The 12,782-nt window shown below is 41.9% G+C and overlaps 1 protein-coding gene across 1 annotated transcript in view; it reads left to right on the top strand.

Annotated features, from left to right (window-relative positions):
* The window catches only part of LOC147747769 (uncharacterized), an 802,967-nt gene that overhangs the window by 221,278 nt on the left and 568,907 nt on the right, over positions 1-12,782 (top strand). The window contains exons 40-43 of the mRNA XM_086926120.1: positions 868-934; positions 1,074-1,365; positions 4,648-4,699; positions 6,108-6,174. Coding sequence (XP_086782246.1) covers positions 868-934; positions 1,074-1,365; positions 4,648-4,699; positions 6,108-6,174 — 478 coding nt within the window. The remainder of the gene's footprint in view (positions 1-867; positions 935-1,073; positions 1,366-4,647; positions 4,700-6,107; positions 6,175-12,782) is intronic.

Raw genomic sequence — 12,782 nt, forward strand, 5'->3', positions numbered from 1 at the left:
TCTGTGAGCAATGTAATAGGTACCTGTGCTCTCTTTGTAATTATAACAAAGTCAATTGGTTTCGCCAATGCAAAATCTATGGACTTTGTCAATGTTTTTTAAATGTCACACAGCAGTCAAACTGCTGTACCTCAAGGCTTAACATTTTTTCTAAAAGCGCAATGATGTGGCCAGCATTGCCCGTGTCATAGCGCATTTATTTTTACTTTAAGCCATCTTGCACAGAAGCTCAACTGCTCTGCAATATAAACAAAAATAAAACAAAAATTTCTCAGAATAGAAACAAAAATAAAACAAAAATTACAAAGGCAATAGAATTTTGATAGGCGAAACATGTTGGCTCTGCCATAAGCTTGTTAGATGTGCCGCTAGGGTCAGACCTACCAGCTCACTTCTCATGGAACTACCAGGCTGAGATCCAACACTGGTCAGATCCTTCTCCACTGTCCCTTTCTCCAAGTTCAAATTCCAGACGAGTTGACAGGAACAGCCCCATTCTGACCAGGAGGGAATGTGTGCTGGTGACTCAAGCATCCAATCCAAACCCGCTTTATAACTTGTACTTTCCCATTGATTATTTGCTACTTGAATATGCCCAAAGCAAAATCCTTTTTAAAGAAATGGCACCCGCCTACTCTTTATCCTACCTGAGCTAAAAGAACTGCTTCAGAGTCAGTATTTCAGCAACTTAGGATGCTGGGATTTGTAGTGAGTTCACATTTCGAAAGACATAATTTGAATTTAGGGCAGGAAAAATAGATATCTTTCAGGTCCAATCGCTCTTCAACATCAAGATACAGTGCTAATTTATATTCTGGTATGGTAACAATCTGTATTTAAGGAAATCTCTTTTCTCACCCAATACAGTGTTTTCTGTCCTGTGGGATGTCTGTCTCAGGATTCGAAGGTGTGGGGAGATGGCATCTACTCAGATGTAAGATCAATACTTTAAATCTTTCATTGATCCATACTTTGATCTTTCTGTACTAATACTTTGAATTACTTACACTTTAGCAAAATAAAACGAAGCAGGCAGTCAGTTTTGTCACAATCCTGTCTGCCTCTCTCTTCAGAGCTCTTCCATCTGCCGGGCCGCAATCCATGCTGGTAGACTCCCCAATGACGGGGGCCTTGTGACAGTAGAGAAGGAGGCGGGGCGCAGCAGCTACAGTGAATCGACGAAGAACGGGGTTATGACCTTCCCGCTTGGCGCTTGGTCTTTGTCATTCCAGCTCAAATTACCTCCACGAGAAATTTGCAATTTAAACCTGCTTCACCAAAATAATCCCAACAACATTGACATCAACGCTCCTACGATTATTGCAGCTGAAAGCAACACTTCAAAAATTCCATTTGGTCCTCTGGGTAAGGTTTTGTACAACTTTAAATCACGTTTTAAATAATTTTAGGTTTCTTTCCATGAGTGAGTGAGGTTTATTGGAGAATTTCATAGAGTAATTTGCATACAAATAAGGAGGGCATGCGTGCCAAGCAATTCTAATCCATTACAAGTAAACAGCATGCATAGTTGGTGATTTGCTTTGAGGAAGCAATGAGACCTTTCCAAAATAATTATTGTTCTTTTTCATATTTGTGCATGAGTTATGCATACAGGTTGGTGGACCTTATTCAGGGGGGAGACTCACGATTTTTTATGCCAGAAATGGCTTAATTTGAGCTGACTCCCACCTGAAACTGCTTTTACTTCAAAGTACACCAAAAGGGAAAATGAAGTCCCACAATTTGTTCCTCAAAATCTCATTCTTTCTAGTTTCAAAATGTTGGCATTTATGGTTATGTAACACTGGAATAGTGTTCCTTACCCATAGAAGGGGTGTATAGTGTTCAACACAACTAGTAGGTAATAATTAAGGAAACAAGAGTAGAACCAGGATTGTGGGGTCACTAAATTTATTGAACTGAGCAGGAATAAATCACACCTACTCACAAAAGAAAAGGTTTGTAAATCAGGTCTAGAATCTCTCTGGCAGTACAGCATTTTGGTGAAATTACATAGTAAAGCATATAAAGTTCTAATTGCAAAATTAAGAGCATCATTTATAGTTGGGCAGTAGCATCAAATCTGACAAAAATGGCTAATTTCCCATCCGTCCCCTGCTCCCACCCCCCCTTACTTCAAGAATGAGGGATAGCGATTCTCTCAAAAGTAGAACCAACATCATCTTCATGAGTGGAAAAACCTCAATGGAGAAACCACCAAGGATCATGACACCAGACATGGCATCCTATTTTGGTTGGTCTTTCTGGCACATTGCCGGCACTTTCTGAGTCTGCCACCTAAAGCGTGGAAGTTCTTCCTGATGAAAGTCTAAGAATGTCACCCATTCATTTTTTTTTTTTAAACCAAACATGTTGGATTGTCTACTTTACATCAAGTCAAATCAGCACAAAAAAGTACATCATACGATAATTGGTACATCTCAGAGAACATAAATGACGTAACAATGAAATACAACTTTACAAAACAATAGCAATCCAAATACTGTGAGGTGTGCCATGAGGGTAAAGGTTTGTTAGTAGCAGTGTCAGTGTTCAGGTACACTCGCCAACAGATAATTTGCCTCTCACAGTGAGTATTCACAGAGGAACTATGGTTGTATGAGAGATGCCACTAAATAGGAGGGCTTAGAGTGATGTAGTATGAAGACCAGTCTAGGGTGCTCTGGTGTCATGTTTCGAGTCACTCCTAAATGAGAGGATCAACTTGTTCCACATAGCAACAATTGGACAGTTTAACCTGACATCCTTGACGTAGTTTTCCCTGGCCTTTTGCCTTCAGACCTCCTGTTTTTGCTGGCTTTTAGGACTCTGGCCTTTTTACCACTGCTAACCAGTGCTAAAGTGCATGTATTCTGGGTTGGATGGCAGCTGGACTTTGTGTATTCCGACTAGACAAGTCACACATAATGGGAGCTTAGGTGTGACCCGATGGGACATCCTGGCAATATGGGAGGTAAGAGCTGGACTCAGCCTCACCTACACCTGAGTAGGCTGTGTCCTGTCCCCATACAGAGGGTTGCATTCCCCCTGTAGTGAGTCTGGAGATAGTGCAGAAAGGGCATTACATCTCTAATCTTCAATTGCATCTCTTTGAAGTCACCCCCACTTCAAAGCACCACTGGGTATAAAAACTGGACCTCTGAGGACCACCACATCAGTACACTTCTGGCCCTGTGGATACTCTGCCAGAAAGAAGGACTATTGTGCTGCTGAAAGGACTGCTGGACTGCTACTCTGAAGGAGCTGTTGCCTTACTTTGCTGACCTGCTGCCTGCTGCCCTCTTGCCTGGGGAAGAAAAGCTAAACCTGGAACTCATCATGAACCCAGGACCACAGAGTGATTCAATTGGCTAGACTGCTTGGCCTGATCTGAGCCTCAGGGACATAACAGGCTCTCCACAGTTCCTGGTCCCATCTTCAATGGGCTCCAGACCCCCAAAAAGCAACTCTCTGGTCCTGGGACCTTGGAAGTGGTAGTTCTGATCTTTAAGTCATGCTTTTGGGCTATTTGTGAAAGCGAAAAGAGCCCATTCACTCTGGAACCACGTGGCTTGCCTGGAAGTCTAGCGCAAGCGGGCACACATTTGTCTCTCGCACAGCAAGTATCACCAATCGTTACTGTAAGGCTCCAGCCTGTCTGTCAGCGATGCCTGGTGGCTGTTTGTGTCCCACGGACAATCGCCAGAGACACTCTCCTTGCTCCTGATAAATTTATTTCAGGACACTTGTCACAATTCTTGAGAATTTAAACTTAATGAAGACTAATCTGGGACTGTATCTGACCCGCGCTCCATCCCGTTGGCTTGAACTTTTGGATCCTGGCTTTCCTGTGAATTGTCCACTCCTGGGCACCCCCAAGGTGAAGCCAGGTATCCAAGCGCTGCTGGGGCCGTTGTGGAGATTAAGCAAGCTATTGCCCAGAGTCACAGAGTGGGACCCATGATTAGACTAGGCACCGAGGCGAGAATTATCCAGGGAAATTGAGTCCAAGAGCCTCCGAGGCGGGAATTGAACCCTGGTCCCGGGCCAGACCTCTGCATCAGGGTCTGCCGCTCTAACCATTGAGCCATGCTTCTCCACTACTTGAATCACGCATTGAAGGAAACCTTTTGTGGATTTGCAAACATTTTGTCCCATTTAATTTGAGTTAAGGGGTGGCCAATATCTAGTTCCTACTTCTGTCAAGTGTCACTAAAGGGTCTGTGGACTTGTCTGGAATAGATCTAACAATCCAGGAGAAAAGAGTCCGGGAATGTCACCCATTCACTTGAAGCAAACTTGCAGTACATGTTGGACTTAAGCTTTCTTTTTCGAAGGCAGGCTTGACTTCCAAGAAAAAAAGCAATGACCGGTCTCCAAAGCTGATGTGTCTTTGCAGACATACTGTCACACTTTTTTGGGGGTGAAGCAGCCAACATGAAATATCCAGTGGCATCTTTGGGATACAAAGGCAACAGAAATGACACCTATTTCTAGATAAGACCGCCCCACTGTAAAGCTATGATGGTTGAGGAAGACTCAACAATGTCTGGCCGACTGAAGTGCAAATGAGGTCCTTCATTTGTTTATATGACTCTTGTGCATTAGAAGCCTCTTTGCTGAAGCTAACTGCTGCCTTTGTTTCAGTGCCCGTTGGATGTTCAACCCCAGCATGGAAGCTCATCAACGAAGTAAACAGGTAGGTGGAGCTTATGGAGAAATCTTTTTTCTAATTTTCATTCTGCTGCTCTCCCGCTGTGGGGTCAGGGGCCATGTGTGAAGGCTAAAGGTGAACAGTCTCTCCATCATTAGCATCTCCTAAGCTTGGTTGGCATGATGGCATCTCTCTAAGTTTTTGTATGTCTTACTTTTGAAGCTCATTTTTAGCCATCTATGTGTCATTCTTTGAGAGAACACAGCTGGCCTGCATAACAAACAACATGTAAATGTAAATGTACAGGTATTTATATAGCGCAAACCACCCACATCGCAGGCATCTAAGCGCTTGCTTAGGGAACCCGTCCTGGTATTCCCCTGTGAGATAACCCCGGCAGGGTATCCACAAGGTGAAAGCCAGGCACCCGCCGCGAGGGGCCGTTGTGGAGATTAAGCAACATGTAGCAAAAAAGTATATATCCTCTTTGGAGTAAGTGTGTCCATGTTACCCTCAAAAGAGACGGGCATCTCGGGCCAGGCTGAGTGTTGGGGCAGAAGAACAAAAGCGCAGATGGTATAAATGCCCAAAACCCATTTAAAGAGCTTGACCCTCATATGCCCAGCCATGAGAGCCTCTAAAATTCAGCTCCAATCAGGACCTGTTGTTGTTCAAAGTAATTTTCTGAACTTCAAGGCTTGTATAGCTCTCAAGTCACCCAGTGACATGTATGATTAGTTTGGCCAGTCCCGTTTTTGTTATATTTCTAGGCCTTGTAGTCTTATGTAACCCACTCTAAAACCAAGTCACAGAATTCTAAGAAAAAAACGCGGACTGGACTACCTAGTCACGCATGAACCTGGGGACCTGACAGCTATGTGCAGTCCTCAGGATGACCCACCCTGGGCTTGCCCCGATCATACACTGCTTGATCCGCAGGGTCCCTGTGACATCATGTGCAGCCAATGCCACGTGCAGGGCACGATATGAGAACATGGGCATTTTTTTTACTGTCTGGATAAGGTCACATGCTTGTCTGTTTCTTGTCTAATCACAGATACACTCTTCAGATTGTGTACATTGGTGTAACAGAATGGATTGATTTGGCCTCACCAGCAGCTCCATAGAGTGTCTGCTGGCCCTACCGGCGTAATGGTCGGCGGGTTGGGACGCCATCAGTTGGACCAATGAAATGCACCAAGACAGATGATAATGCATGGCAAACTAACAGCAGTTAGATTTAGAGAGTGTGTACCCGCACAAGGCACCGGGGGTGGAGTCCTGGCGGGCCCTGAGAACCCAGATTTGTATTATATCTTACTACCCATGCCGTAGTCAGGAGACCCATTTTCGTTGTGGGCAATGAAGAGCATAGAACTTTTGCTGCGTCACTGGTATTCTGTGGTGATATTGGGGATACTTCATGGCGGCTCTTTTCTCTTTCATTATGCAGAGTGAAGTGCCCCTCTGGCTGCCACTTGAAGAACGTTCCTGTCTGGGGAACAAACATTTACACAGACGTAAGTTTTGAAAATTATGTTTGACATCTCCCAAAAAGTTACCATATTGTCTTCCCATCAAGGTCACGGCAGTTAAAAATCTTTAGAAAAAAAAGGAATTGAACAGAAGTTAGTTACATGTAGACAAAGGAGTCTCCTATACAATGTGCATATGCAGTAAGATCGCTCCAGGTGAACATGTTGAACATTCTTTCCCCTCTGTGGCTCTTAATGGCTTTGTAAGGTAAATAACTATTTTGTTAAAGAGCCCGCGAGCAATCACATTTATGGCTCGCTCCATTAACACTCATGAACAAAAACCAACATCTGAAAGCCTCAATATTGTTTTTGAACATCACTTAGAAATGTCCCACAACCTGTCTCCCGGTTGAAATGCCGTAGTGAGTGTAAGACTGGGAGCTCAGAGCAAGCCCGGTAAATATTTTAAAGTCACTCACACACAGCGCTAATGTTACTAGTGCGGAGTGCAAGAATCAATCACTCGAGGGGTTTTAGAGCGCGCTACTCACTAGTAAGGGTCTCAAGGCGCTGAGTGACCGAATTCAGAGAGGGTACTGTTTCAGGAGGAGGCGAGGTGAGCCACAGTATCAGCCAGCAACTGGCACTCTAGACAAACAATGCACTCTGTGTCACGGATGGTTTTACATTTTTATATATATTTTTTCACTATATGTGGCAGCTTTCTTTTCATTGAGCTCTAGATGACTGCCAAGTTAATTTGAATGGGCCACCCCTGGGAGGTAGCTACTCAGTAATTCTCGCCCCTAATTGTTTGTAGGTTCTACCTAGATACAGTTTGAGATGTCTCACCAGTTTCAAGTATTAAAAAAAAAATCAGAACTAAAAATACGTACAAAGATATATATGCAAAGGGGGCTTTGGGTCTACAATTTATTTCAGCTGTCATTCACATGTTGCTTCTGCCGACCACAGCACACAGCATGAGGAAATGGGTCTGACCACTTCAGCCATTCACTCTCTTGCACCGAGTCAAACGGCATTTTATCTTTCACATGCAGACCTCCGTCCAGAGGAAGTGCCCTTCAGTGCTTCAGCAGTGTTCTAATACTTAAGTTTTCCAGGACTTTTTTTCTGCATTGTTTTCCCTATTTTCCATTTTTGTCGTACTTATGTTATGTGTTTAAACTATGTCTTCAGGTTACAGTAATCAAAGCGGAACAGTATTTGTCTTTGTGACAATAAGAGCCATATTTTCCTGTGATGTGCATTAAAACTAGAAATGGTTTCGCTATCTGTTGTAAGTATTCCCGCCTGGCTGATAGGAGCACCTCACAGTTCTATTACAATTGTATCGAATGGTTAATGGTGGCTTGTGGTCTCTTTGGGCATGTGAGGGACACTGTGTCTCTTTCCCCCACGTAATATATTTTATTCTTCTTGATTTTTCCTGACAAGTGGTCCAGGGATTTTTCCGTGAAATTAGTCTTCTACTTGAGTGTGTCCCTTATGGTTCACATTATTTGTTCTTTGGTTTCAGCAGTGAGTGACTTCCTCGTTGTATCACGGTTTCTGCTTTTTTTTTTTTTTTTTTAAGTTTGAAGTTTATTAAGGCATAAAGAAGAAAAGACAGTGCATGAAGAAACAATCAGCAGTTATAGAAACAAAAAATCACTTACGACAGAATGGTATTGATCCAAGAAATAATGTGAAGTAAAAACATTGGAAGATAAAATTAGGATGCATTAATAATTTTACATATATTAAGATAAAACAATTCACGGTGGTTTTTGAACTTCAACAGTACGTGGTGGAGGATTGGGAGGTGGTCTGGCAATTCTAGATAAATATTCGGTGAGAGGAAGCCATAGAAGGTCGCGTTTAATTGCTAGAGAAATAGGGGAGACAAAATTGGTGTCTAGACGGTGATTGAAACAAACCGCATTCCACCATGCAGAAAAAGAAACATCTTTGGCCTGTTTCCAATGTGATGTAATGTGATGGAAAGCAATGGCTATCAGGAGATCAAGTAGTTTGTGTTTATGGTGGGGTCCAGAAAGATCAGGGGAAAGGGAGCCTAGGAAAACATGAAGGAATGTCAAGGGGAGAGTGAGATTAAAGAGTTTTTGTATTTGAGACCAAACTAAATGCCAGAAATGAAGAATGGGAGGACATTCAAAGAGCATATGTTTCAAGTCAGCTAGTGGGCAGGGACAGGACCAACAGGTGGGAAAAGTGTCTGGAGAGAAAGAGGATAAGGTTGCAGGGGTGTATAGCGTACGGTTATACAGAAAAAATAAGGTTTGCGTAGTGTTGGCAGCTCTAGATGTGCTTTGAATTTTAGACCAAATTTTATCCCAAAACATAGGAGGCCAATTTTGAGACAAATCATCCTCCCAAGCCAACTCAATTTTAGATTTAGTACGCTCAATAGATGTTTGAAGGGATTTATAAAGAAAAGATGCAGAAGGGGATTGGTCAAGAGCATTTGAGATGGAAAGGTGAAGTGTAGGAATAGTGTTGGTGGCAGGGAGAGAGGAAAGATATTGAGTAAGGGAGGGAAGTAGAGATAAGTATTGTTTGCGAGAAGAGGAGGGTAACGAGAATTGAGTTTGGAGTAGGTGGAATGGGAGAGGACAAGAGTCAGTAACAAGTTGAGAAACCCATTTTAAACCACGGGAATGCCAGGATTTCCAATAGATTGAACGATTTCGAATTTTAATGAGTTTATTATGCCAAATGGGTTGGGTAGAAGTAGAAGATGCAGAAGGGTAAGTGGATATTAAGTATGGTTGAAGAAGAGAACGTGAGTGGGAGATGATGGGAGAACGGAGAGAGGTGACGTTAGAGGAGAAGGAGAGAACTTCATTGAATTCATAAGGGTGAAGGAAAGATGATTCGAGTGTGAGCCAAAGTGGAGGATAATACGGAAGATCCGAAGAAATCCAACGTAAGGCTTGTTTTAAAGAGAAGGCATTATGATAAGATTGAAAATTAGGAAATTTAACTCCACCCAGAGATTTTTCCTTCTTTAAAGCAGAGAGGGCTATTCTGGATTTCTTGTTTTTCCATAAAAACTTCAGTAAAATAGAATCTATTGATTTGAAATGATGATTGGGGATATGAATGGGAATCATAGAAATAGTGTATAGAACCAAAGGAGCTAGCATCATTTTTATGGAGTCCAGGCGACCCCACCAGGAAAGAAAGAGAGGGTTCCAGCGGTTGATGGAAGAAGTGAGCTTAGTGGAAAGGGATTCAAAGTTAAATTTGAGGGTGTCATAGAGACGAGGGGCAAACCAAACCCCTAGATATTTAATCTTAGAGGGTTGCCAGGAGAATCCAGAGGAGTCGAATAGATGTTTTAGACAAAGGGAATTTAGGGGTAGTATTTCACATTTGTCCGTGTTAAGTCTGTACCCAGAGACATTAGAAAAAGCGGAGACTTGGTTTAGGAAGGAAGGAAGGGTTATTTGAGGGTCTGAGCAGTAAAATAAAATATCGTCAGCGTATACCGATAATTTTACTTGTTGTTGTTGGGAACCATATTGAAAACCGGAAATATTTTCGTCGCGTCTAATTTTGGTTAAAAAGGGTTCTAAAGCCAAAATAAACAAAAGGGGAGATAGAGGACAACCTTGACGAACTCCTCTTTGGAGGGGGAAATAATCAGAAGTGATGCCGTTAGCAAAAATAGAAGCATGGGGACTAGAGTAAAGTAGAGAGATAAGGGAAATGAATTTAGGTGGGAAACCGAACCAACGAAGAGCTTGGAACATAAAATCCCAGCCTATTCTATCAAAAGCCTTCTCGGCATCAAGAGAAATGGCGGCTAATGGGGAAGTAAGAGAAGAGGCTCTACTCAAAATGTTAAAGAAAACACGAGAATTATCTGATGACAAACGACCTTTAACGAAACCAGATTGTTCCGGACCGATAAGGTCTGGTAGTAGAGGGTCTAATCTAAGAGCTATAATTTTGGCAAAAATTTTATAATCTGTATTGACCAGGGAGATCGGGCGATAGTTTTTACATAAAGTATGATCTTTGTCTGGTTTGGGTATTAAGCAGATTAATGCTTCTTGGAAGGTCCCCCGAGAGGAACCAGAATCAACAAAGGACTGAAATAACAGGAAAAGTTTAGGGAGGAGAAGGGAAGAGAAATGATTATAGAATTCAATGGTGAAACCGTCTGGTCCAGGGGCTTTTCCTTTACGTAGGATTGAGACGGCATGAGAGATTTCAGAGGGGGAAATATCTAAATTTAGCGTTTGAAAATCCACATGTGAAGATTGCGGGGAAGGAATATCTCGAAAATAAGCAAGAAGATCATCAGGATCAGGGATAGATTCGGGAGTGTATAGAGTTTGGTAGAAAGAGACAAATTGAGCTAATATATCTTTATCTTTGAAGAGGGAAATACCAGTTGGACCTTGTAACGATTCGATCTTTGTTTTCTCTTTGCGTATTTTAAGATAATTAGCTAGAAGCTTGCCCATTTTGTTTTGTCCTCCATAATAACGGGAATTACACTTAAGGAGAGAGTTTGATGCTGCGTTAGTGGTAAATTTATTGAACTCAATTTTGGCTGATATAAGGTCGCGAAGAGAGGATTCAGAGGAAGAGTTATAGTATGTATATTCAAGTTTCTTTATTTTATCCAATAATTGAGTTGATTTGGTGATTGATTGTTTTTTCTTTTGGGAAACAAAGTCAATGATAAAACCTCTAGCAGCTGCTTTGAAGGAATCCCACACCGTGACAAAGGAAGATCCAGGGAGATGATTTAGTGTAAAGAATTCAGAAGTGAAAGCTGTAAATTTAGTGGAGAATATGGGATCTAGGAGTAAAGAGTTATTAAATCTCCAACGCCCTGAATGAGGAGAGAAGGGAATAAGGTCAATGTCAACAAAAACGGGGGCATGATCTGAGATTAAAATGGAACCGATGTCTGAATGAGTGGCTAATTGTGCTAAGGGTTTACTAAGGAAAAGGTAATCAATTCGAGATTGGGAGTGATGGGTGGGGGAATAGAACGTGTATTCTTTAAGGTCAGGGTTACATAGTCTCCAAATGTCTACTAAAGCATAATTTCGAATGGAAGTAATAAACTGGGAGTGCATTTTGGAGGGAATAAACTTAACCTTGGAATTCCTGTCAAGAAAGGGGTCTAGAACTTGATTGCAATCACCACCAAAAATAACATATTTCTCATTAATTGTAACTAATTTGTCAGAAATAGCAGGCCAAAATAATTTATCAATACCTGTAGGAGCATAAACATTGAAAATAACAATAGGAATGTTATCAATAAGAAGATTAGTAATAACCCAACGACCATTATCATCATTTTCATGGGATACAACTGAAACATTTAACTTTTTATGACATAAAATAACAGTACCATTTTTCTTACCCAAAGCAGGAGAATGAAATACATGTCCCACCCAGCAACGTTTAAGTTTGCTAGCCTCCTTGTCTGAAAGGTGGGATTCTTGGAGGAGAGCTACATCAGCTTTGAGTCGCGTCAAGTGGGTTAAGACACGTTGACGTTTAATAGGGTTATTTAACCCTTTAACATTCCAAGTAACTACTCGGAATTTGGAAGGTCAGTAGAATGATATGAGAGAGGATATATTGAAAAGTGAATAGGAAAAAAGAGATAAAAGTAATAAGAAATGCAAGAAATAAGAAATGTAAAAGGGAAGAGATCAAAAGTGAATAAAAAGAGTGTAATAAAGAGATAGAAGTGAGAGAGTTGAAGAAAGGGATAGAGAAAGAGAACAGTAGAAAAGAGAGAACAAAGCATGTAGAGAGTAGGATTATCATAACAGATAAGAGAGATCAAAAAGAACTGAGGGATGACGACGCCAGAAGAAGACGACATCAACAACAGAGACTCACATCGTCGAACACCTGGGGAACCAGCGAAGAAACGGGATGGAGGGAAGTACGGATACACCGGGATGAAGAAACACGGGGAGAAGGATCTGTGAAAAGGTAAAAAGTAGATAAGTAGATAAGAACATTAAAAATACATATGGTAAATGAGACAAAAAATAGCACTAGAACATCATATAAAAAGAAGTAAGATATACAGGGGTGGAGGACATGTGGTCATATACAGGGATCAGAAACAAAGAATGATAGAGAAACGTATAAGCAGACAAATGAGGAAACACGTCAATCATAAACAAACAAAACGGTTAGACGGATCTTGCAGTGTCCATGTTTTCGGCTTCATGGCGACGCAGGAACTCTTCAAGGACGAGTGGATCTTCAAATGTAGTCGTCCTGTCTTTATATGTCACTTTGAAGAGGCAGGGATGTAGTAGTCCATATCTGGCGTCAATTGCTCTCAAACGCGGTCTCAAATCCAGGAACTGCTTCCGACGGTCGGCTGTGACCTTAGCAACATCTTGAGAGAGGTATAATCTGCGGCCCTCCCACATAACTTGTTTTTTAGCCTTCACTGCCGAAAGAACTTGGAGGAGATCCGTGTATTGAAGGAACAGCATGATGACTCCGCGAGGCTTGTTGGAAACTTTCGGGCCAAGTCTATGTGCACGCTGGATATTCAGAGATGTGGAAGAAGGAAGGTCCAAGATTTTTGGTAGAAAGGTTTGGAAGAATGATGTTGGGTTGGATCC

Source organism: Lissotriton vulgaris, chromosome 1_1 (assembly GCF_964263255.1).
Source record: "Lissotriton vulgaris chromosome 1_1, aLisVul1.2, whole genome shotgun sequence".
NCBI classification, from domain to species: domain Eukaryota; kingdom Metazoa; phylum Chordata; class Amphibia; order Caudata; family Salamandridae; genus Lissotriton; species Lissotriton vulgaris.